This window comes from Gavia stellata, chromosome 6 (assembly GCF_030936135.1).
Source record: "Gavia stellata isolate bGavSte3 chromosome 6, bGavSte3.hap2, whole genome shotgun sequence".
Lineage (NCBI taxonomy): Eukaryota > Metazoa > Chordata > Aves > Gaviiformes > Gaviidae > Gavia > Gavia stellata.
This window is the reverse complement of record NC_082599.1, coordinates 31,770,152-31,795,791: the sequence shown is the minus strand read 5'-3', so window position 1 is coordinate 31,795,791 and position 25,640 is coordinate 31,770,152. Positions and strand designations below refer to the sequence as shown.

The 25,640-nt window shown below is 38.1% G+C and overlaps 1 protein-coding gene across 7 annotated transcripts in view; it reads left to right on the top strand.

Annotated features, from left to right (window-relative positions):
• Window positions 1–25,640, top strand: part of ETV1 (ETS variant transcription factor 1) — a 65,339-nt gene that overhangs the window by 8,667 nt on the left and 31,032 nt on the right. For 5 of the 7 annotated variants that reach the window (XM_059818428.1, XM_059818427.1, XM_059818426.1 and 2 more), the window contains 2 exons: window positions 3,871–3,924; window positions 24,927–25,056. In XM_059818428.1, coding sequence (XP_059674411.1) covers window positions 3,871–3,924; window positions 24,927–25,056 — 184 coding nt within the window. The remainder of the gene's footprint in view (window positions 1–3,870; window positions 3,925–24,926; window positions 25,057–25,640) is intronic. The other 2 variants (XM_059818429.1, XM_059818431.1) reach the window with 1 other exon arrangement.

Genomic DNA, 25,640 nt, shown 5'->3' with positions numbered 1-25,640 from the left:
TTTTTCCATATTGCTTTCCCTTTGCAAAATGTGCTGTCAGTTCAGCTTTTCAAAGGCTTTTTAAAGCTCTGAAAACTATAAACAAGTATTAAGTATTTTTGTGCTGTGAATGTTTGCTTTTGGCAAACTGATTTTAACTCAGTAGGTAGTGCAACTGTAAAATCTAAACTGATAACATCCTCAAGATTATCATTAACATTTCTGTACACTTCCCAAATCCTCTTGAGACATTATAGCTATAATCAGAAGAAAAAGAAAACTTTTGGTAATAATCTAGACTGAGCTGGATAGCTTATGCTGCAGATGTTGTCTGCTTCAGGAGTCTGAGACTTGATGGCTTTGAATGTGGAATGAACTAATGTAGCTGCTTCTGCTATTAGCAGTAAAAGCCACGTGCTTAATATCCTTCAAAACCTTTTATTAGTCTTTTAGAATATACTTGCCTTCTCAAACTCCCATAATTAGGTAGCTCAGGGAAATATTCTCATTCAGTCAGATGATCATTTCAGATATCTTTTTCAATTTTCCTCTGAATGGCAAAGTAAAAAAAAAAGTTTTGGTGATTTATACATTGTGTCTTGTGTAACGGAAGACCAATGAAGATTTTATGGCAGCCTTGCTGAATTGCAGTATTTGTGAATAAAGGAAAAGAGGAAATGAATGGTATACGTATAGAAGTGCACAGGCAGTTGCAACACTGCAAGTTACATTTTCCTTTCGGACATTCAGGTTGAAGTGTCTTTACCTGTCTGTTTAATTTGCTACGAAGTCTGCCTATAATTATCCAAACTCAAGGTACAAAAGCCCTCTTCCCTTTGAGTAATGGAATGATGTATCCCCACGATTTGCCCTCTCCCAGCAAAATGCTGGTGGAAGAAGTATATGTATTGGGCTGATGATCGTTGGCTTCTGCATTCTCATTTCTGCAGTATGATCATGTGTGAGTTTCAGTTCTGCTAGTTTAAAAATAATATCAGATTAAACAAAGGAATAATTTAAGTTCTCATTTCCAATAGTGGGTCCTACTAATTTCTTTGTATAGGCCTGGGGGCTCGTTTCTAAGGTACTGATGCTACTAAAATCAGATTCCAGTAGGAAATGTATATTCCTGGTATGAACATTTTGGATGTTGTTATTGTTTTGTTTATATTTGGCAGGGTTTTAAACACTTCTTAAGTTACTGTATTATTCCTTTTCCTACAGAGGCTTTTAAGGCTATGTCAATATTGTATTTAAAACACATTTTGACAGCATAGTCTCCACCTATTTCTAGAGTACTGATAAAGTGGTACGCCTTGATCTCTATTAAACATACTTTCATAAATTTCGGGGATCCGTGAATGAAGTACATTTTTCTTGTTTACTCCAGACCAAATCAAGGGTAATGACAGTGTCTCTAAATACTGTTTTTCCATGACGATTCAACCAGATGTATTTTATTTTTTCTTACTCTTTGGCTGGTAAAAAAAGGACTTCATTTACTGATATATATGTATATCTCTACAACAGATTTGTTCTGGAGTAAGTCAAGTTAAATTGATAAAACTATTATAAAGCATTGGTAAAGCAGTCTGGTGCACAGAGTATGCTCTAGAAAGTTATATAAGATTGCTGTCCCAGTTCCGCAATCACTAAATGTAGCCTCCTGATTTCAGCAGGAGGGTTTTTGTTTTCTTCCAGCCTTTTTCAGATATTCCGGATTCACAAATTAACATATATATATATGTATATATAAAAAATGTATGTGTGCATCTAAAAAATTAGTCATACCAGCCTCCTTGCTGCATTTGAAAATGATAGCTGGCTTAAGAAAAATGTGTGGGATGTGTCTTCTGTAAACACGAAATTACTTGATACAATCACTTTAACTCTGAATATACTCACAAGCCCTTCAAAAACAATTGGAAATGTAAGAAATCCTTAGAAACTGATTTTTAAGTACGATACCTTGTTTTCATAACTGGATTCTTCTGTGACAGTAAAATATTTGTTATTTTTGTAAGGAAAATGTCTAACATTCACATGCAGTGAATTGCATGAACTGTCAGAAATTGCAGAATGTTAGTACTTGGGCTCATATTGTCCCTGAGTTCATTTCTGGTAAAAGTCCTGTGGTTTCTCTGGAGGAGAGTAAAATACGTGTTTTATGCAGCTTCGAACTTTGAGGAGCTAACATGTCCTTAGTGGTACTGGTTTCTTCTGAAAGGATAGGTTATTGAAAGAACCGAACAACAAAGCAACAATAGCTATGCTTTTTTTCAGAGTAATGCTAATTACACTTTGTGTATTTATCTTATTCACACTTCTTTTCAAATCTGTGTTTGCAGATTTCCCAAGGTCATTTGTTCTCAAGGGGTATTTGCTGCAATTAAGACAGTAGGACTTTAAACACCTTATTTTAAAACCGAGAGCAAATAATTTTTCAGTATAATGAGCCTAATTCTGAACTCTTTGCCCAGGGAAAAAACTCTCAGTTAAGTCATTAGAAATATTTCCTGAGTAAGGAGTGGAGATCTGGTCCATGAAGAGTATTGTAATGCACATTGAAAATAATTGTTAGTGATTATAATTAAATATGTATTTTTAATTCAAACAAATTCTGTTACAACTAGTAGCAAATGCACATATATAAAGGGGAATGTACGCTTCCTAAACTTAGAAAGTGTTCTGAATGGCATCGAAGTTACATTTTACCATTTAACGTATTTAATGGTGTGATAGTCACAGTTTCAATAAATGATTATATAACCAGTATTTACCTCTCAAATCTTGTTGGGTAACCAGATCATGGCAGCTGTTAAATTTTAATTAAGATCATATGAATTATTTGTTTGTGTTTAGACAAGAACTGTGTAAATTGTAATATTTTCAAACATAATTTCATGCAGCTTTGCTGTAATGATTCTACTTAGTGTATGTTGAGGACAAGATGATAAAGTTCAGAGATGGTAAGCTGGATCTCTCTCGGGATGTACCCAGAACCAGTAGTGCTCTGAGGATGCCGCTTCTCAGCATAATGTTCTGCAGTTATTCTAACATGTTCACTTATAATATACTTTCAATGGTATTTCAGCTTAAATGTTTTAAATGAGTTTACAACACAGTATGAGAGATGGCTAACTCTTAGATATACAATGAAAAGGAACTGTGGTACCACAGATGCAAAATTATGTATCAGCAGACCGTGAAACAATTGTGTTTTATAGCTCAGGTTTGTGATGGAAGTTTCCTAAAAGCGAAGATGATCTTACACAAGGTGAATAGTTGTTAATAATGATTCTTGCTTTAAGTAAATTTTTTTTCAGTCTCTGAAATGTTGTCATTAAACCAGGAATTCTGCGGTCTGGTAAAATAGTTCTTTTTGAATATTTAAAAAAATAACAAAAAAACCCTACTGAGTTGGCTGACTGCCATGAAAAATTGGAATAACTTTTAAGTAAGCCGAAGGTGTGGTAGTTTGGGGTTAAAGATGCGTAAATGTTAAACACTAGGATTTGGTTTTATGCAGCTATTTTGAAAATGAGCACTGATGGCTTTTACCAGTGGCATGGTAGGTCCAGACCCTGGTACAGGGAGTGAGGCAGGGCTAGTGCCAGTGTCAGCCTTCACATCTTTCTGTCCCCATCACTCTGTGCCGGGGCTGCTCTGGACTCGCACTGCACAGCTTCACCCCAGGATTTATCTGATATTAAAATGGTGTGCTTGCCTGATTTTCATACTCAACAATGAGAAAAAAAAAATTTTAGTTTTTATCTTGGCTGTGCTTCAAATTAAGCACAAGAGTCTTTATTTATGCTTTAATGGCTTCTTTTAATTCTGTCCTTATTTTTGTGTTTTGTTTGTTTTTTGTTTTTGTTTTCCTTTCTTCAGCTCAGGTACCTGACAATGACGAGCAGTTTGTGCCAGACTATCAGGCTGAAAGTTGTAAGTATAGTATAAATCATCACTTTCTTAAAAATATGTACTTGTATATTTATATTTGGGTCTTCATATTTGTTATTTATTGTGTCGCCTGCAGTCATGTGATAGCTCCTTTTGCCAGTCAGTGACAGTGTGATGAACAGATAAAGCAAGTGGCGTTTTGATGTGCGACCAAAAGAAGTTGTTTGGGCTGAAGGTATAACCTTTAGCAGGGGGCCCTCTCCTATAGTTCCCACCCCCCAGCCCCAGGGAAACAAGGAAAAACTCATGTTGTGGAGGTGGAGGGAGTTTCTCTGTCCGTAGAGTGAAGAGAGGAGTGCCTTGTGCCGGTACAGATTAGATACTGGTGGGACATAGGAGGCAGCTGTGCTGAGCAGAAATCGGGCTGCCTAGTATGTTTTGTGTATCAATAAATAAATAAAATTCTCCACATAATCAATCAAATACATTCACTGCTGAAGCATTTTTAAGTCGTCTTAGCACGTGGCGTTTTGTTGCTCAGACAAAATTTCCCTTTGAATTAATGGGAGGAAGCATGAGTTACATTAAGCTGGATGCTTTGTATTGTTTGCTACTTTACTTAGCATGTGCCCAAAATTATTTTTTTTAGCCTGTACCCCTCAAATCTTGCCTTTACCTGCTAAAGTGCTACTATTCTGTTAAACACTGGCTCCCCTTCGCTGTACCTGCTCTTCTGTGCTTTTGGGTGGTTGCAAGGGTGTAGTGAAGAAACGGCATGAGAAACATTATCTGACAAAGTCACAGACTTCTTGGAACTTCTTTATGCATCTTTCTTCTTCATGGCGAGGCTTCTCTCCATCATCAGATGTCTCTTCTAAACAGTCTCTGCTGATTGCAGCAGAGCGCATGGTAGTTTTTCCATTTTGCTAAATAACTTAAATAATTTATCCTATCAGAGTGAATTACTGTAGTTCACTAAACCAGATAGCTGTTAAATACAGCATTCATGTACTGGAATGTTAGGATTAAAATTAGAGAGATTAGAAAGAATCGCATTAAAATACTCTTTAACCCAAAAAACAAATTCAGACTTGTTGAGTTTTCTTATAAATCTTTTAGAGGATTTTTTCCAATTATTTAGAAACTGTTTTAAGAAGAATTTATTGAGACTATTCATAACAATATTTTGTGGTGAAAGAAGGAAAAAAAAAAAGAAGGTTTTTGTGACCCCTGGACTCTGGTAGTATACCTGCAGAGCAACAATTTATTTTTGTTTTTCTCTAGAAGTTCCTATACATATACCAAACAACAATCATGGTAATTTTTAAACTTTTAAAGTTGCCCTTTGTAACAGATTGTGTGGTGTTTTTTTTTTTTTTTTTTTTTTTGCCTCTGGTTTCAAAGACTTTTTTAAAAAATTAAATTATAATATGAAAGCCAAAACTATTCTATAAGTTGAAAATCAGATATGTTATCCTACATATGGAGCTGTGTCCAAATATAGTCACGTATGTATACGTCCTTTGTGTAAGAGTACGAAGTTCAGCTAGGGCTTCTCTTAACCCACAATTATCGTTACAAAACAAGTCAATGATTCTTGGAAAATAATTTGTGAACTGTGAATGAAAAGCCCTATTGAAGCTGGTCATTGCTTTTGGTGATAAAGAAGTTCTCCTAATATGGCTATTTTATTAATGCTGTTGTATTTCAAGTTCCTTAGCCACAGCTTACACAGTATTATCAAAGGAACATTTATTTCTTCATTTCAGTTGGTTTCTTTATCTTAAGTAAAGGTCAGGAGAGCTTCCTGGAGACTTACTCTGGCAAAGGTTATGGAGTTTCAGACATACACTTGGATATAATGTATGTAGCTGTGGGCTCTGCGAAACAGGAATGGAGATCAACATAACCAAAGCCATGGGGAAATTACTGCTGCAGAAGTAGCACAACTGTGACTGTTTTCTCTAGGATCCAAACCTGCCTTCAAACTCTATTATAATGATATAATCTAGTAGTCTGTACAGTGCTCACCCTGTTACTGGCAGCAGCCTAGCAGAAACACTTGGCTATTTTTTTTTCCACTATTTTTATTTTTTTAAATACGGGAGAGGATGCGCAAGCTTTCATAGGTTCAGTGTTTAATACACTTAATAACTGAGCGAAAAATGGTGAAAGACAGAACTGTAAACCAGTGAAGGAGGTCACAGCCACTTTCTAATTCCGGGGCAACCAAACTGTGGTCAGCCACCTCATTTAAATTTGCTGCACAAATTTCATTTATGGAGCTGTATATAGGTAAGGGGGTATGTGTGTGATTTGCAGAATATGTAAAGAAAACTGAAGTGCTCCACTGAAACAGTTACAGTCTGCAGTCCAGGTACAAAAATTAGTGACATTCTATTTTTAGCTTCATTGCTTGAGAAACAGGGTTTAGAACTGAGATGGATTTGTGGTCTTAAATTGAAACTTGTAACATTGAAAGGAGTTCTAAGAAACTTCAGTAACAAACAGTAGCAGTGCTGGAAAGCTGTGGTTAAAACTTTCTTGCCTAGAAATCACCAAGTTAGTCAACTTGAAGCAAAGATGTAGCAGAGGAACTGATACTGCCAAGAACACCTGCTGTGTCCTAGTGCCGAGCAGGATCAAATGCCCCTTAAAGTGCCGTGGGTTTTGTTTTTCTGTTCTGTAATAATGATTTTTAACTAGTGAAACTGCACTGGTATTAGTAACTAAGGAAAACATTTAGTTTAGATTAGATATACAGTCCACTTTATCCACTTAGGGATTTAACTTCAAAGCTACCTTGGGACCACGAGTATTTCAATTATGAGTTGCTATTAAACTTAAATCAGTTTTCAAAAAGCAAACATAATATATGTATTTATAGTTAGGTGTGGGCTTTAGATATTATGAGTGAGATCAACAGCTAGCGTAATTTCATGTGATATTATTGACGTTAGTGGAATTATGCATATTTCTAGTAGCTAAGGATCCAGCTTGTCAAACTTCCCCTTAATGCTTTAAACTTCAGTTTACCTGTTTAAAGTTGAGTTTATTTTGTTACTCAATTATGTATTCTGGGAAGAGGCCCTTCCTCCCATAATAATCTTAGAAATGTCTGCACTTCCAAACCTTTCTTTTTTTGTCACAGCGTCCACCGCCCCATCTGGTCCATCTTGTGTTACCTTTTTATTAAACAATTTTCTTAACCTTGAATACCTACCACAAAGAACCATTTTGTAGCTTAGCCCACGGTGGAATGAAGAGTAGATAACAACTAGCCTGTTCGGATGAAATTGGAAAAACAAATTGCAGTTTAATTTCTCGTAACCTTCTACTTTCTGCAACGACTGAACTTTTTGAGTTCTAAGGGAGAAAAATGTATATAAAAAAGATTTTTTCAGCTTGCAGTTACACTGGAAAAATATCACAATTGCATATTAAATAGTGTAATTTTCTTACTTTTTCATTTCCATTCTCACAGGAAAGAAAAATTCCACAAAAAAGCAGGAGAAATCACTTTTTACAGGCATTTACTTGGTAATTCTGTGTTAGGCAGGTTGTTTTTGCCCCATTCTGAATCTGCTTCTATACTTCATGCGGCAACTGACCTGTTTGCTATATATTTACATGAGTTCCTAATGACTCTTCTTTTAGCAGTTATGTGAAAAGTTTCATAAAGCAAAAATGTGAAGTCTGTTTCTCTGAAAAGGTGAATGCTTTTGTTTTAACCAGTGTTCTGTATGTGACACTTTTTCCAAATTCTTACCTAATTCGTAAGACTTAGTTAAGCTGTTTTTCTGTCCATATAAAGTCAGTATTCACATGTCCAGAAGGCTGACCTGTGTTAACTTCCTCAGATAAGGTTTCCTATTGTTTCAAGTCCATTTTCATATACTGAGGAGGAGCCAGATCCTGAACTGGTTGTAATCAGTGGCAAGGCTTTCAGATACTGTAGAACAGCAAAGACTTTCCAATCTAGGAGTAAAAATGAATAAAGTGTTCAGTTTGCTCGAAGTCAATAGCTGTTGAGGTGAAGATTGCTTGCTCCCATTGTTTGGATGGTTTCTATGACAGACACAAGAGGAAGTAGGTAGGATTTGCTGATGTTTAAAGGATGTAGTTGGCAGAGAAAACTTGGTATTGTCAACAATACACTGATTTGTAATTCAACCTTGGTACCATTGGTTATAAATGGGGATTACCCTGCACCAAACCAGATTGCCTGGTGTTTTAATAGCATAATAATGTTTTGTTTTGTTTTAATAATACCTATTTACATTGGTCTGTTCTTCCAGAGTTTTGTGGTTTTTTTTTTTCTCTTTCTTCTTTTGCCCTAAAATGTAGGTTACCCATTTAAAATTAGTGATAAACTCTAGCTTTTTGCTTTTTATTTGTTACTGAATTTCTACTAATGAGGATTTGTTTGCTTCACCTTCTTGATCAGTTTCCTTCTCTTTCATTTTGTTCCTGTATTGTTTCCCTGACCATCACAGCCTTAACTTAACACTGCCAAGGGGTAAATGTTAATGTTAGACCACAGCTGTTGACGGTAAATGGGAAGGGCTGGCTGTAAAATCCGTGCTCCTCCATGTCTAATTAAACTTTAAGATAGGAAAAAAACTTTTTTAGTAGTGATTTTGTTGCTGATCTTTCACGACCTTTATTCTTTTGCTTACCTCTGTTTTTTTTCCCTCCAGGTTTAGCAAAGGAGCTCTTTCAATGTAGATGCCAGGAGCCTTAAATTATTCAGGGCTGTGCTTTTTAGATGCTCTGGCTTGCAATCTTTAAAAGCCTGTTAAAGAGAGATTCTTTACATAGGCTTCAGGTAGCTGTATTCTTCTGTCATTTTAACTAATGGCTTAGGATATTCCAAATGCATTTTAAATGAAGAAAAGCTTTAATATTTATTTACATGTTTGCAGCAAAGAAAATAATTATTTTTTTGGCACTATCTGGTGAAAAATGCTCTGTTTTATTTTCTTTCCCTTTCTTTCTGTGACTTAAATTTCAAAAGCAAATTTCAGAACTAGAAGAGCATTTCCTGTTTGCTTTAGTATAGCAAGAGCTGGTGAGAAATTGGTAGAGGTTTAATTTTCACTTACTTTGACGTATTTTGGAGAAAACAATCCACACGATTAAAACAAAGTCGAAAACACCAGAATAATGTAAGTTCTTGTAGGCCTGCTGAAGTCAAAAGGAGATCTGTTTACTGGGTTTGTTTTTATTTATGATGCAGAATAGTTTAATTTTGCTGCTTCTAGAAAAAATTTTAGTGGACTGAAAAAAAGACATTTTTTAACATGATGATTCACTACATAGGCAGCTGGTAGTCATTTCTTGGTAGTGCACAATGTCCTAGAAATTGCAGTTGGTGGTGTTTTGGTTTTCTGTGTGTGGCAAGTTGCATAGACCAGTGTGTTTTCAGGGTTTGGTTTTTTTTTTACAAATTTCCTTTATGTTTTTTTAGAGTCTGTGTGGTTGGAATCACCTTTTCTTTAAGTGTAGCTCTGCAAGTGTGGTACTGCAGCAGGCAGTCCGACAAATATCCTACAAGGTGGTGCTAGTTATTCTTGGTGCTTAGCTGTTCCCTGGTAGGGCTTTCTGCTGCAGCTGTGTTTTGTTTCTTTCCACTTGTCTTGAAACTACTTCCTTTCATAGGTCAGATGTTGTCAAATACAGAGACATTTACTGATTTATTTTAGTGCATGCCCGACTGTGACAGATTCTTTCTAAAGGGCTGTGACAGTCCAGTCTCTGTGGTTTGTTCCTGCCCTTAGCTTTGCATGACCTTGGGCATGTTGCTTAACATCTTTGTTTCTCGGTTTGAAGTAGGTACAGAAATGCATGTATCAGTCTGCTGTGAGATATACAGCTTTCTTAATGATCACTTATCTAGAGATCTCAAAAGCATTTTACAAAGAGAGTCCAATGCAATTGCTGTTGTAAGAGCTGGAGAGGTCAGACTGAGGAGTTGATGCTGACCACCTTATCTCCCTTCATAGTTGCCTTAGATAGCCTCACTTCTTTCATTGTGTCCCTGAGCACTTGTTTCCTCTGTTTAAAGCAGGACTGAAACTGTTACCAGCTGTTAACTTCCTTTTTTCTTTTTTTTTCTTTTTAAAATTCTCATTCAAAAGAAATTAGGAATTGGCATCTTTCAGAGAACTTTGTGGGCTCATTTTGTGGTTCATTGCTGGGCATTAGCCTGAGCTAATATGGATTTTTTTCCTCCTTCTTCCTCTAGAGGATTTCTGGACATATTTAAATCTGCCATAGTTGCGACCTTTTCCATAATTGCAAGATTTAATTCTTGAAAAAGTTTTACCAAACGGCAGACTGTTGACCGTAATGCCTTTAACTTGTGTTCTTAATAGTAGAGAATTTGTGGGTTTGCTTTGATTTTAATAAGCAGTTTATGTTTATTTGCTTTTCTGCTTGTATTTTTATACTAAATTTCCAGCTTTGAAGATGCAAGGACTTTAGGTTCTCCTGGATTGTAGTAGTGGTAGTGGCTCACAGATTATGTAAATACTGATGGTGGCAATAGCACTGTGAAACGAATTACAAGACCCCATTGGGTACACAGGTTTTGGTTTTTAAAACATTTAAAGCAGAAGCTATTCCTTTCAGAGTGCCCTGCATGCAGGGATGTGAATTTTATTGCTAACAAAAAGGTACCTCTGAGCATCCTGGCAGAGACAGCAGCCACATTATGCAACTGTGGTTTAGCTGCACCTGGCCGCTTGAACCTGATGGTCTCCACCTCTCTGGGTCATGGAGGAGCCGAAGCAGCTGGACAAGGCTCTTCTTGTGGGGTTTTTCCCCCCTGTCTGCCCCTTGGCATGCCCACTGGCATGTCCCTGCTCGGCCAAGCTGACTTAGTTTCCTTTCCTCAGAGCCCCATTCTCATTTGCTGTTTTATTGCAGATTAAAGGCTTGGGTTGCATGTGGAGGTTATCAGCTAATGAATAAACTTCAGTCATCCTGTCCTGTGATAAATTTGTCTCGTAGATCAAAGATGAAGCATGTAGACCTTTTTTCTTTCAAATGGTAATTTCTTAAGGCTGTCAGATCACTTCCTAAGGTCTGTTTACATAAAAACAAAAACTTTAAACATATTTTATTCAAAATGTTGAATTTTCATTTTTGAAAAAGACTTCCATTTCCTCTCTAAGGAAGAGTCCCCTCCTCCCTTCCCCATAAGGACTCTGTGAAGATCCCATCTGTGGAAATATAGGCGGGCCTCACACTGTAACTTGTAGTCACAGTAGTATTTTCTTAACATGACAGTTAGTTCTGTTTTAAAACAGACAGTTGTTTAGTTAATTTCACCAGGAATATGTATATGTATTAGAGCATCTGTTCAGTTCCAGTTGTATTAAACAAAGTATGCAGAAATTTGTTTCAACTGTATTTTCACATAGAAACCAAATAAGGCAGATTGAAGGGTCTTCGCGATTCTATTTTGATACAAAAACATTATTCTCCTTAAACTGCTTTCCACACAGTATTTTTGCAAAATGTGTTTTGTATTCCAAGAGCAGCCTAAATAATGATTTGAAAATCCATAAACTCTGAGATGGTGTAAAATAAAGAGGCAGTCTGCAAGCTGAGTGCATCCACTTCTATTTATTTCATATGTATCTTCAGGTAAAATGTTTTTACAGTATGTATGATTTTGTTGGTCTTTTTTCTTCTGCTTGCTGCCTCAGCAACTGAAGACAGAAGTCAGGCTCTCCCACAGACTGCTGTGAAGTTTTCAAAGTGTATAGCAGGAAAAAAAGGGAGGCGAGAGGGATAGTCCTCAAAACATCAGTTAAGCATTGGAGAGTCTGTCACACATTCATGTCATATAGGACCAATATCACTAGCCCTCTGTAAGCATACAGGAAAACAGACGGGTTTGTTTCAGGTTCTGTGTCCTTTTGTTTTGGTCCTATGCGTTTCACTACTGGAAAGTAAATACGGTGGATCCATGTATAAGCTGATAAATATGCATAGATGATGATACTAATTTTTTTGAGTTTCAGAAGTCATCAGTGTTCATTCTAGGAATGATCTAAACCTAGTCTAAGCTGGTAAATGGAAAACTGATTTATTTTTCAAGGCATGTGCTCGATTCTTTTCCCTGAGAAGGATTCTTTTCTTTTCCTTTCACTTATTCTTCATGTTCTCCTTGTCTTTGATACATTGCTCTTACCCATTTCTGGATTATAGTTTGACCTTGATGAGGTAAATAGAGAAGTGAAGTGTCTTGGTAAAGGATATCTTTATTCTTATGTATCTATCTGTTCTGTAAGCTGAGGATTATGCGTGTTAGAAAGGTGTGAATCATGAGCAACTTTATTTCTGGTTGTCTTTTTTCCCATGGCTGTTTATGAACTTATTCAGCAAATGTGGTTGCCAGTAAGTTAATGTAGTGAAATATTTTTTAGCAGTGACATTTACTGCTAAGTCCTGCAGTCACTGAATAGGAAGGTTACTCACTGGCCAGGGTTTTGTCTTTAAATTTATATATTATGAATCGTCATCAAGGACATTTGAAAAATTACATGTGCAAAAACAAATCCTGGTCTTGCTAATTTGATCCTCTTTCTCCAATGTTGCTTCCTTTCTGCTTCTAATGTATACCTAAAAAAGATGAACAGTTCAATTTTTTTTTTAGTACTCTGTCTTCATGCAAAACTGAGTGCAACGTTTCCTTATTAACCCATCCGTAAATAAAATTTCGCATGACCAAAGCACTAACATAAATGGAGACAAAAGAGACTTTGAAAAGTGTCATTATTTAGTAAAGACCAAAAGTTTCAAGCATTTGGGATTAGAATTTGGGAGCTGGATTTATACAAGTGTATGTGTAATTCACGTGTAAAATAATCATACATCTTCAGGAACAATTGGCTTCGGAAAAAATGTGCAGTGCATGTATCAGTAATGTACATTCAGTTGTGAGTCTCGTATACAATAAGAATGCTTTAAATAGCGGCAGAAGCCTTAAATATCTGTGCTGAGAACAAGAGCGTGGTTGCAGGTGGTCAAAATTCCACCGGCTCCAGAAAGAGCACTTTGCTCAGTCTTTGAATATTGAGCTACTTATTTAAGTCTTGACTTTATGTTCCCAGACGTAACCACTTCTGACAATGGCTTCTTTGTTTCCCTGTTGAATCAGTGATAAAACTTGTGAGCTGAATTTTACTGTTGACTTATTTCAATGGCCTGCACCTTTTCCAGTGGAGACTGCAGGTTTTGCAGTAGTTTTTGGTAGTAAATTAAAGATTCAGGTTTTAGCCTTGCTTTAATGAGCTGTAAACTAGATCTGTTAGAGTTGCCTTACTGGTGAGCATTTGTGAAAATTTAACATCGAAGCATGAAGGACGTACATGTTTAGAGTGGTGACAGTCTCGTTCCTCCAATGAAGTAAACAAAAATCGCATTAGGTGCCCTGAGTTACTGTGTACTTGTTTTATGAATGTATACATATTTTTATTGTTAAAGGCAAAATAAAATTCAAAATAATTTTCTGAAAATGTAATTTTGTTCCTTCCAGTGCCTATCATTGAGAACTGCTAAAATAAAAACAGATTGTAAATAATCTTTTAAATTAGTTGTTTAATTTATGCTAGAGAGAGCTCTCTGTGTAGTCCATTTCATTATTTATTGGCTTCTCTTGCTTTCGCATATCCTTGAGTAGCCAACTGACAGACAGGCATGATTATCCTTAAGGATAATCTTTTATTACGGTGCTCTTTCATTATGAGGATATTCCTGCTTTTATAGGGAAGCAAACTGACACACTGGTTATGAATCTCTGAAGGTTCTACACTTTGGCCACAACAACCCCAGGCAACGCTACAGGCTTGGGGATGAGTGGCTGGAAAGCTCCCCCGCAGAAAAGGGCCTGGGGGTGTTGACTGACAGCCGGCTGAATATGAGCCAGCAGTGTGCCCAGGTGGCCAAGAAGGCCAACGGCATCCTGGCCTGTAGCAGAAACAGTGTGGCCAGCAGGAGCAGGGAGGTGATCGTGCCCCTGTACTCGGCGCTGGTGAGGCTGCACCTCGAATCCTGTGTTCACTTTTGGGCCCCTCACTACCAGAAAGACATTGAGGTGCTGGAGCGTGTCCAGAGAAGGGCAACAAAGCTGGTGAGGGGTCTGGAGCATAAGTCTTATGAGGAGCGGCTGAGGGAACTGGGGTTGTTCAGTCTGGAGAAGAGGAGGCTGTGGGGAGACCTTATCGCTCTCTACAACTACCTGAAAGGGGGTTGCAGAGAGGTGGGTGTTGGTCTCTTCTCCCAAGTGACTAGCGACAGGACAAGAGAAAATGGCCTCAAGTTGCGCCAGGGGAGGTTCAGGCTGGATATTAGGAAAAAGTTCTTTACTGAGAGAGTAGTGAAACATTGGAATAGGCTGCCCAGGGAGGTGGTAGAGTCACCCTCCCTGGAGGTATTCAAGGAGCGTGTGGATGTGGCATTGTGGGATGTGGCTTGATGGGCATGGTGCTGTGTGGTGTTGGATGGGTTGGTTTTTGGTGTGTTGTGGTTTTGGTGTTTTGGTGGTGTTTTTTTTTTTTTTTTTTTTTTTTAGGTTGGACTTGATGATCTTACAGGTCTTTTCCAACCTTAGTGATTCTGTGAAGGGCAGGCTCCTAAGACTGAGCTACTTCAAACTAGAAGCAGCCTTCTGACACCAAAAGTTGCTTTGGTTACAACAAATTACATAACCAGAGATTAAATCCAGTTTCTTTCACATTTTGTCCAGCTGCAAGTACAAGATCAGCAGCCCTCTCATCTACAGCTGGCTATTAGCTCTTTGTATGAATACCTCAAAAAAGAGTGTGTGTGTGTCTGTGTGTGTGTAACACTGGGATATTATCTCACTTGGATATTTTAGTAATGGAAGTTACATAGTACTTAGCCATTACCTCTTACAATTTAAATTAAATTTTGGAAATTGCTGCAAATGGAAATCCTGTCCTCAGAAGAGTACAAAGACTCTGATTTAGTGGCCAGCTCTTCTCTTTGCATTTAACTTTATTGATAATTCCCAGGTAGGAGTACAATTTAAGCTTTCTTCCAGGCTTGGTTTTACATTAAGACCTTCTTCTTTAGTAGGAGCTTTAAAGGCGGATTGCCTCTCCTTGCACCCTGCCTGGGAGCCTTTGGAGCCACATACATTATAAGTAACTGTAGGAACAAATGCTCCTGATCTCCTCCCAGGATTTTAACACCAAAAGCTAATGCAGATGAAGAGCAGCTCTGTTTCTCTGTCCTGGAGGTTGCAGATCCAGTATAGAGGGATTAAAAATTCTTTAGATTCTGCTCCCCGCCCCCACCCCCCCCCACCCCCCCATCATCTTATGCTGTCCCTGGGTTTCAAATCCATTGCTACAGAACCCAGCTGGTTTAATTTTTACTAGGTTACTGCTTCCTCCTCCAGAGAGCCCTAAGCCTCTGTTTATTTTGGGGGCAGGGGGAGAGAGCGAGCTCTTCCTCCTGCCTCACCTACTCTCCTCTGACATCAAAGCAAGCCAGTTTGCTCCTCCTAGCTTAATCCTCCCTTTCTCCCTCCCACCAATGTTCTGCAAATTTCCTTGTATTCTCAGAGTTACCCAGTGTCCGTGGTATTTGTCAGCAGGTTAACTTTTGCCCTGGATGTACTTGCTGGGAGGAAGAGCCCCTCTGGCAGCGCTTTGCCCTCTACTGCCTGCAACTGTGAGTTTCATACAGTCGGACAGGTAACTGTCTGGAAAGGAAGGAGGGCACTGCATGAAGAGGACATACATCAGAATAAAACTGTGCCTGTGACAGCATTTCTGTGAGATCGCTGCTTTCAGAGGCTAAGAAACTCTGTCAGTAACTTCAGCTCCCACTGCATGAAAATGCCTTCTAGACAATTCTTAACTAGAAGCTGAAATCTTTTGGGAGTGGAGGAGAAGAGGGGTCAGCTAACCAAAATCGTGTCAAACTGTTCCTTTGCTTGGGAGTAGAAGAGTAGAGACAGTCTTCTAATACCATGTGCCAGTTCAGCCAGTTAGCAGCTGCCCAAATAGCGTGTCAATTTAGGCCAAAGGACCTATAGTGTCCTAACAAGGTTTTTACTAGCAGCCTCTTGAAAAGTTTGCCTTCAAATTGTTCTGTCTTTGGGTTTAGGTAGTAGGTTAACTTTCACTGATACTTAATGAAAGCTCCCCTCCCCTTACCCCTGCCCCCCAGCCAGGTGGCTTAAGCTTTTGGGTGGGCTTTTTAATTTTTGCTATACTGAACATACTTGCAGACTTCAATTTTCAACCGGTATGGTCCTTTTAAATGAGAAGCCAAGTGGCTACAAATACCTGAATTATCTCAGTGATGCCTTCAGCACTTCCAGCAGCAGAACGCTGCAGGTGTACCCTCAGTAACTCTAATTAGTATTTCAGAAATTGCAACTGCACAGACAAGCAAATGAGGGATATCTTGCACTAAAAATGGGGATTTGTAGCACTGAACCAATTATTAAGCTGTATGGGTGTGATGCCTAATATTGTGCCCCCTCTTCAACACTGACTGGGAACCCCTCCATCTCTCAGGAAGGCTGCATCCGTCGTGGCAAGGGGGTCTTGGGTTATCTGCCCAGAAATAGCAGAAACTGGCAAAAATTCGTAGTGTTTTAGCACACAAGCTTCAGAAAAGCACATTTCAGTTAAAGAATGACATTTATTTCCATTTGTGAAGAAGCATCTAGAAGAATTTCTTTGCTGAACGGGGCAGGGGCGTCACGTTTAGGAGTCAAATAAGCTGTGCTGCAGGGAAGTGGCATATGTCTGCATTATAATGATGATTTTGTTGGTCACTTTTACCCATGTACAAATGCCCTCATATAAACCTGCTTTATGGATAGTGACGCAACCTTGATGTGCTGTAGGTACAGTGAACCCATCTCTGGTGTCTACTTCAACCTTTTTTTTTGGCCTCTCCTGTTATTCTCAAAGGCTTTATGTTAATGCCAGATAATAGTAAAGATAAGGAAAAATTATGGTGGCTATACAGAATTAACATAATCCAGAGGTGAAGAGGTGATTCAATTAGTTTAAAATTTATTTTCATTAATACTTATTTTTTGTCTTTTAGTCATTAATCTGTAATGCTTTTTGCTTTAAAAAAAGGAAAGAAAAATAACCTCTCTTACTCCAAAGCAAGAGAAAGTTATTTTAACAAACAATGCTTGTTAATACAGATGCATTACTGCAGATTTTAAGGTCCAGAATTTCCCAATATCAGTTGTAGGAAAATATGCTGTTGTTTTCCATCTTGAAACTCTGTAGTAGTAAACAGGAATAAATTCCATCTTTTAGTGCAGTTCATCTTCACCTGCTTGCTACTTTTTCCTAATTCAAATTCAGAATCAGGTTTTTTTTCTTCTCATACCATGTCATCTGAGAACAGTCCATGTAGATTTTGAGGACAAAATCCCACAATTTTTGGCTGTGTTTTATTTTTCACCCTGCCCCCCCCCCAATCCCTCCCCACCCCCTGAGGATTTTAAAGACTATACTATTATGTAGCATTCGTGCAATGCAGTATTCAAGTAGACCGTTAATTGGCATGCACAGTATGGTATGCTTTAGGCTGGAAAAGAAAATAAGCAATTTGCTTCATTTTGCAGAGTGAGTTCTAACTTATTAAAGTGCATTTGTAGTTGCATATTTTCCAGTAAAGGTGACAGATTACTTCAGAGCTGATATTTTCTTTTTGTTAAACAAGGTTCTCAAATAGATCCATCTTGCCCACGTATTCTATTCTTGCCAGTTGGCTTTGAAAGCTGGTGCTTGGGCTCATCGTTCAGAACTAGCTTCCAAAAAATGAGGTCCCATGCTGTTTCTATCTATTGAGCTGGTAGGGGCTGGAAGGATCTGATCTGAAGCCAAGGCAAAGACTGAATTGATGGAATCATATCTAACGGGTTTGCCAAGTACTGCCCAGTCATGAAGTTCCACTTTTTGGGAAAGAGCACTGAGATGAGGGGTGGCAGAGCATTTGCAGTGATACCGGCTATCCTCAGATTTCCTTCCCTGGACTTAGAGCCAGGCCACCACGTAGGAAAGAACTAGCTTTTTGTTGAATGCATTTTTACACGTTTACATCTTGTTCCTGTCTTTTGCATGCTGCTTCCCTATTTTCTCCCCAGTTACATATATGCATTTGAAGAGGAAAAAGCTTACTGCCCTTTATCACGGTATTACACATATTTTGACCATACGTAATGTATCATTGTAGAGGCGTGCTTGCACATTCGGTATGCTTACTTCCATTTGACTCTGTGTGCACACACACAAACACCCAAACACACACACAGACTCTGTTTCAGGTGAATGGTCACCACTCAGTGGGACTAGATGGAGGCCAATTGTCTTTAGGGCTGAATTCTGCGTTTTAAGCAAGTTCTAGTTTTCTGGATGCAACCATAAGATGGAGACTAATACCAAGATCATGTACTTCTTCAAAAAACTACTTGGCAGGATTACTTAGATTTTTTTTTCCCCTCCCTTTTCTAGCAGCTTTTGTTTGTGAGATAGTGAAAACTCAGGTCTCTTGTCTATGTTCAGTTTTTATATAAACTGCCAGGATAGTCTCTGAAACCACAGTGATGATACACATCTGTGTGTCAGATATCCCATTTGTCACCAGCTTCTTCCAATATCTGGCAGAGAGCAGGACCTGAATGAAATCCAGTTGACTGGAGCTCAGCTAAGATCTGATAGAGGCAACTTTGATAGATCAAATGGTTGAAGAACTTGGTGGAGTCTGTGTAAATGTAATCTGTTCAGACACTTTTAAATAAGTCCACAGTCTTCAAGTCTTGCTCATCTTTGCAGCTCTTGCAGTGGTCAGAAGCAAAAGGGTTTTTTTGCCATTGTCTACGCAAGAGATTGCCTAGGGTGAAAACAATTGCGGATCTTGCCTCAGTCATCCATGCTTGCAATCACTTCTGTCTTCAGCTATTGCAGTGGTCTGTATGTGTAGGCTTTAATTCAAAATAATTGGGAATAGTTTAGCTGGAAAGACTCGGTTCTCAGGCTTTGCTGTCTTTCCATCCTCCTACCTCTCTTCATCTGTCACCTCTCCAACATTATGCTTTTATTTCAGTTTCTGTTAGTATACTAGGCGGCATTCAGCTGTAGCAGCAGTAACATCCAGAGTATGAAAGAATGGTCAGCTGGGTCTAGTACCTGCTTCAGCTGATTCCTCCAGTACATCCCAAAGATTACTGGTAAAATTTCTCATCTTAATGTATAGTGGAATGAAATGGAAAGAGCACCTTGCTTTGGCATCCTGTGGTCTTTAATCAGATGCCTATTAAATGGTTGTTGAAATTCAGAGTGCAGCTATCGACAAAGGTCTATAGCTCAAATCATAATGGTCTAGAAATAAATAATCAATAAATAGCTTCCAGAATGCAGAAGGTCATTGTTCCCTAAGTTCAATACAGATTTTTGAAACCTCTTCAGAAAATATGTATAAAGCCTGGTGTTCCCACCTAGAAGGTCATATAGGAAGTATTTAATTTTGTTGCTCATTGCTTCAGATATGCAAATACCTATACTAAATGTACGGTTCAAATGGTAAGTAACTGTTGCAGAAATAGAACATTTCACGCCTCATATGAACCACAATGTTGGGTTTGGATTTTTTTAAAATGTCTACTAATAAGAGCACCTAGGTCATTAATATCACCTGAGAAGTAGCCAGCACTTTATCCTCCTTGATGAACTGTTCAATAAACTGTTTGTTTATTGAAAGTAGATTTTTTTTAATTAAAATGCCTACCTGTTGTACTTACAGCATAAATAATTTCTTTGAATCATCAGGTGAGTGCTGTTAAGTTATAGCGAGCGAGAAAAATTGCAAAAACACGAATTAGGGTCCCTGTCCTTAAGTGTATTTCAGTTTGCATTTTGATAGCAGTTTAGAAATGTTATCGCCTGTTTTGTCACAGACATAATTCACATCTTTCTTCAGGCACTGTAAACAAGAGAAATGGTTTAATGGCTCCATAAAAGGCACTCTGTGCTGATAGCTGAGATTAGACCCTTTAGTAATGGATTTTTGTGTGTTGGGGGAAGGGGAGGACTTGGCAGAGGTAAATGTACTGGAAAAGAATCTTGGAGAGACTGATGTATCTGAAGTGCCTGCTGCGTTTCTGTGTGTATTGGGAGATAGATTTAAAGTGTGACAGTATTGGCTTTATCAGTACAGGGGCCTTCTCTTCTTGCTTTTGAAATTTTACCAAGTACTAACTTGGGTGACCTCAATCAGTCTAGCACCTGGAGTTGTAGTGGTATTAACTTAAACATTTTTACATCTTCTGTCTTTTCATCTTGCTTTTAAGAAAATCAAATCCCCTCTATTCAAATGTGTTCAAGAAATCTCTCTAAACTTACATTGCATATTAACAGTTTTGCCTCAAATCGATCATAAAAATGAATGAGTTTATTTACTATATCAGGTTTAGAGGGTGATTTGAGAGCATAAGTGTGAATAGCAGTTCAGAAACATGCAGCAGAAATGTTTAGGTTATGACTTACTGTGACTTCCTGGTTACTTCCTTTTCTCTGCAGGTACACAAAGTCCTTGAACTTAATACATATGAATGTAGTATTGCTTAGGAGACACTGGAGTTCACTAGCACAAGCAAGGTTGCTGCTGTCAGTTGATTTTATACCATATAGTAAATGCTTTTGCCCTACAAGTGCTGATGGTAAGGCGTCTTTGCCTCTTTGGTCAGTGGAGTCAAGATTGCCTGCCTTTAGCCAATGTCATTGAATTACCAGTAACATTTCATGCCTTTTAAAAATATGTTTAAATCATTTCTTCTTCTTCAGAAAATAAAATCAGATTTTACTTTGTGTTCTGGGCAGGAATCTGAAGTTTGAAAATTCTAAAGTAACTTTTTGCTCAAAGGAGAAATGACTTGCAATTTCACGTAAAATATTCCTTTCTTCTTCATCTTGAATAATCATCTCTTGAACTGAAAAATATTTTAAACCATGGCTCTTATATTTGATTCAGTGTCTTTCTGGGACTTTCTCAAAGTAAGTGATTCAGTTCTATCTATACAGAGGTTTCTCAGGCTAGAAAGCATATAAATCAGTCTCCTCTAAGACAAACCGATTTCTCCTTTAATTTCAGAGTTCTTAATACAATTGTTCTTCATTTGGGTCTTAAACTGGATGTTATTATGAACAAAATGTTTGGGGATTAGGCTGTTGACAGGTAGCAAAGGAGAACACCGCTTCAAAACAAGGGGTAGCAGGTTTCACCCTGTGTCTTTCCATGTTCTGTGAGAGTTTACTTCGTGGTGAAATTATTATTGTTTAGCATAAAATCTAGGTCTGTACAACAGCACATTATGTATAACATGCAATACCTCTTACTCTGATATGTTTATGCACAGAGAATATTTATACAGTAGTGTATTATACCTTAAATCAATTTGCTACAGATGGTAGCAGTCTTTCTGCTTGCCTTATATCTGCATGTTGGCTTTGGAGGAGCTCAGACAGGGTCCGCGGATTGAGTCCGTTCTGATACTGATAATCCTGACTTTCCCCAGTAGTTGAGATGAGGTGTTGAAGCCATCCATCTTGATACATGTTGTGAGAATGTTTGCCTTTCAAGTTTGGAGGTAGTTATCTGTAAGTCATCACTTGGGATGAAATCTTGGCCCTTGGTCACTTCTTAATAACATTGCTATTAAGGCAGAGTGCCCGTTAGTTTAATAGGGTTGAAACTCTGTTCTGGGGTTAAGTAAAATGAATTTGCCATCAGGAAGAAAGAAGTCGTGAGGAGCTGGTTGTTTGAAATGTCTTTTTGTTAGCTTGGATGTGTTGGTAGCTTGGTATGCTGCGCTAAAATTAGATTGTATAAATCAGCAACCTTGCTCTTCTTGAAAGAAAACGGATTGAAAACATAATATAAAATCCAGCTTAGCAAAACGGTGTATGTTTAAAATCTGCTGTAATAGGTGCACTATAAAATGAGTGTCACACTAAAATGAAGAGCGATGGGTGGAGGGTTTCTGTGATGATACGAGAACTGTTTTGAATGTTTGAAATTTTACTGTTGGAGTAAGTCTGTCATCTTCAGCCACACTTAAGATGTGGTTTGAAAGGTCAAGTAGCCTTCAAGAAAGCCCCCCAAAAATGCAGCAAGTATTTTTCTCAGGCTGTCTTTTTTCCTTTCTGCCTCTAAAAGTGTGCGCTTAAGGAGTTACGGATAAAGCTTAGCATGGTTACTGTGTCAGGGGACTGCCTGAGGAAGGCTTTAAATTTTACAGCTACATTATCTTTCTGGCCGTAGTTAAGATAAAGATCTAATATAAAATCACTTTGGACTGTAATGCTTTCCCTAAATGAAATGAAGGCGTTAACCTACTTGATTTGATACTTTACCCTAGCTTATAAAGCTGGGAGGAAGGTGAGGTAAACTTTAATTGAAACTATAGCACAGATGCCTTCTAGCACTGTGCCCTGTACCTTGCTAGGCCTGTACAGTAAGCAAAAATAAAATGTACCTCGCAGCCGAGGCAGCAGGCTGGAGCCGTGTTCAGTGAAAGTAATTTAATTAGTGTTGATCATGACTCCAGATGATGGTGATTTGATAAGGAATAATTTAGTACTTAACAGCCTTTTACATGCACCAACTCCATGTGGGAAGGTAAAGCAAATTGCACAAAATGAATGTGCTGCTTTCACTTGTGCCTGTGCCAGTGAGCTGGAAAACTGCCTGTTAGCAGACGTTCAGGCTCTCAGCGCTGTGATGAAATACCCAGCCAGTTCTCCGCACAGGGCTGTGGTGTGGGAGTCTCTGTACTCCCGTTATTTAAAAATAAATAAGGGAAGTAATTTTTCATAACAGATTAACTCCGAGGAAGTAGCAAAGTTAAAATAAAAAAAAAAAAAAAAAAACAGAGCAGCATGTGGTCTTTGTGCGAATATGTGATACTGGCTTTAAAAAAGAGTCTTGTTGCAGTTGTGTTTTAATTCTCTGATTCAAGTCAAAGAGATTGCCTACCTTTGCGTCAGAGCCACTGTCCTGGAGTTGTGGGGCTCATCATATGCATTAAATGTGCGGCGTGCATTTATCTGACCAAGACATGCAAGGAGTGTCAGCAGTAAAAGTTCACTAGCAAAAACCCAAAACGAACTACTGGGTGTCAGCCTGCTTTGCGAGTACGGTGGAAAGCTGGCTGGGCTACATTTTGCCGTATTATTAAATTTGAGAATCTTTATTCAAGAAGTCTGTAGGGTCTTTAGTGCAAGTTCAGTTAGTTTTATTCAGAAAGAGTTCTTTTCTTGTTGCGACGTTCACCACTTTTCATCTGTGTTTCTTGAGTTACTGTGCTGTGTGCATGTATTTGTGTACCTGTTTTACTGTCTGCTTTTCCGTTGTACTCTTTCCAGATAATTGACTATTATCCACCAAATATAATAGCTGGATAGCAGTTTTAGAGGCAATTCTTGTGATTTTTCTGAAAATATGTGGCAAAATAACACAGTGCTATCTTGGCAGCTGTCTTAGCTGAAAGGCAGTAGTAGAAGCTGTCACGTAATAGGGTACGAGAAGACCTATTTGTGAAAGAGTTCTCTGAATGTTGCCCAACTGTGGGAAAACCCGTGGTGAGAATCTGGAATCCAGATCTTACAGATACTTATAAATCAGAGTTTATTGGTTCTGATGCTCACTTCTTAGACAGCATTTCATTTACCTCACCCTCCCCACAGAACACATGTGTGTGTATGCAGGTGTGTTAGTATCAGAAAATATATAGAGTGTAACAAATTGTCTTTCCTAAGTTCAGGTGCAAGGGAAGGGGCAAGATGCTACTTCATGGTATATAATAATGGCTTGATTTTGTGCTGAGGTTCTCTAACAGGGACTGCTGCACGTACGTGGATTTCCACAGAGGCGCAAGTGTCTGTGTCAGGCTGGAGTGTAATGTTTAAACTACGGTGTTTTGGTGACAACATCAAAAATCAGTAATAAAATTATCTCTGAACTCTAGGCTTCTCAGAGTTCAAAAATGTATTTACAACCTCATTTTATTTAAAACTTGAAGGGTGTGTTTTCAAGCTGTTACATACCTGCCTTTTAGTCCTTTGTCCTCCTAGCCACTTACTTTAGATTTGTCTATGTCAGGTGAACTTTGAATTTTCTTCTGCTTTGATTTTGGTTAAGGTTGGATATGAAATAAGGAAAGTGGCTGGCTTAAACTAATATGCTGGTTAACCTTGTCTTTACCTTTGGCCTTTTTCTTAATCCAGACCAACTTGTGCTTCTAATTAATGCTGCATTTCTGTCACACTCCCTCTGTTCTTTTTACCTTTTAAAAAAGTATGTTTAATTTTTTTTTTCTCAATTTGTGTCTGTATCACATTTGCTATTGACTTTGGTAAGGCCAGGATTTTATCTTGTGTATTTCTGAGAAAAATTACTGAAGCCATTTCTTGTGTATTTTTTTCAGACGTTACTTATAACTAAAGGCACATGTAATCATCCAGTTTCATAAGTTTCACTGAAAATTTTCATGCATTCTGTGGGACAAAAAGATTACTGATCATGAACTTGAGGCTGATAGATGAGAAATTTATTTTGGAGTAATTTGTGTGGCACTCTTTGAAGTGAACTACTATTGCATTTATAGCTAAAAGCTACCTCACTAATATTACTTAGAAACATTTGGTGCCTGGGAAGTATTTTGCCTCTGACAACATTTACAGTAGTTAAGCCAAATATAAGTGGGCTGTTATTTTCCTGCTAATGAGATGGGATCCTGGCCATCATTCTATTAAACAATAAAAGTGCTAATAGCCAATGCGAAGGATCTCTGGTGTCTATTTTTCAGTTGACACCCGAAGAAATATTTGAAATGTTTATTTCCTATATTGTTTTTAGTATTACAACGGTTTAATTAATCATGTGTTTAATTAGCAGTGTCTAGCTTATTTGAGAAAGCTCATTGTTAATATTGTACTTGGGTTTTAATTACACTTTCTTTCTCTTTCCAGTGGCTTTTCATGGTCTCCCTGTGAAAATCAAGAAGGAACCCCATAGCCCATGTTCAGAACTTGGCTCCGCTTGCAGTCAGGAGCAACCATTCAAGTTCAGTTATGGGGAAAAGTGCCTGTACAATGTCAGGTAAAGCAATCAGGAGCATGTTTGTAGTGGGAACTGCTGATTTAAATGAGGACTGACTGAAGAGTAATAAAACCATAATAGAGATCTTATAAAAGTTACCCCTTCAGCAGATAACAGACTGATGAGATAATGCATTTAGCTGATGAACACTGATGGAGTTGTTTACAGTTGTATCAAACACTTACATAACCATTTTAAAGCACTGTTTTTCATCAAAATGCATATTCTCCATTCCTTCTCCATGGGAGATAGCCAGACGTTAAAAACCCGTGGTACAAGTGTGAAATAGAAGGAAGGAGTGTCTTGTTTTCTGTGAGTTGTGTTCAAAGTACTTTCAAAATGCATTACACGCATTAGGAAGGAGAGAGAGATCTGTGTAACAGGCAAGAGATTGGCAGGTCTGAGCAACCCATTAGGTATTTGACAAGTTTTGCAGATGTATGCCTGTATTCATGGGTGATTACAATTTCAAATAGTATTTCATTAGGCCCTGTATCTTTGTTACCTATTGAAAAGCAAGTTGTCTTCTTTTATAGGGATAGATAATAAAAGCTTTATTTATTTGTGAGTGGTGGAGGGGGCTT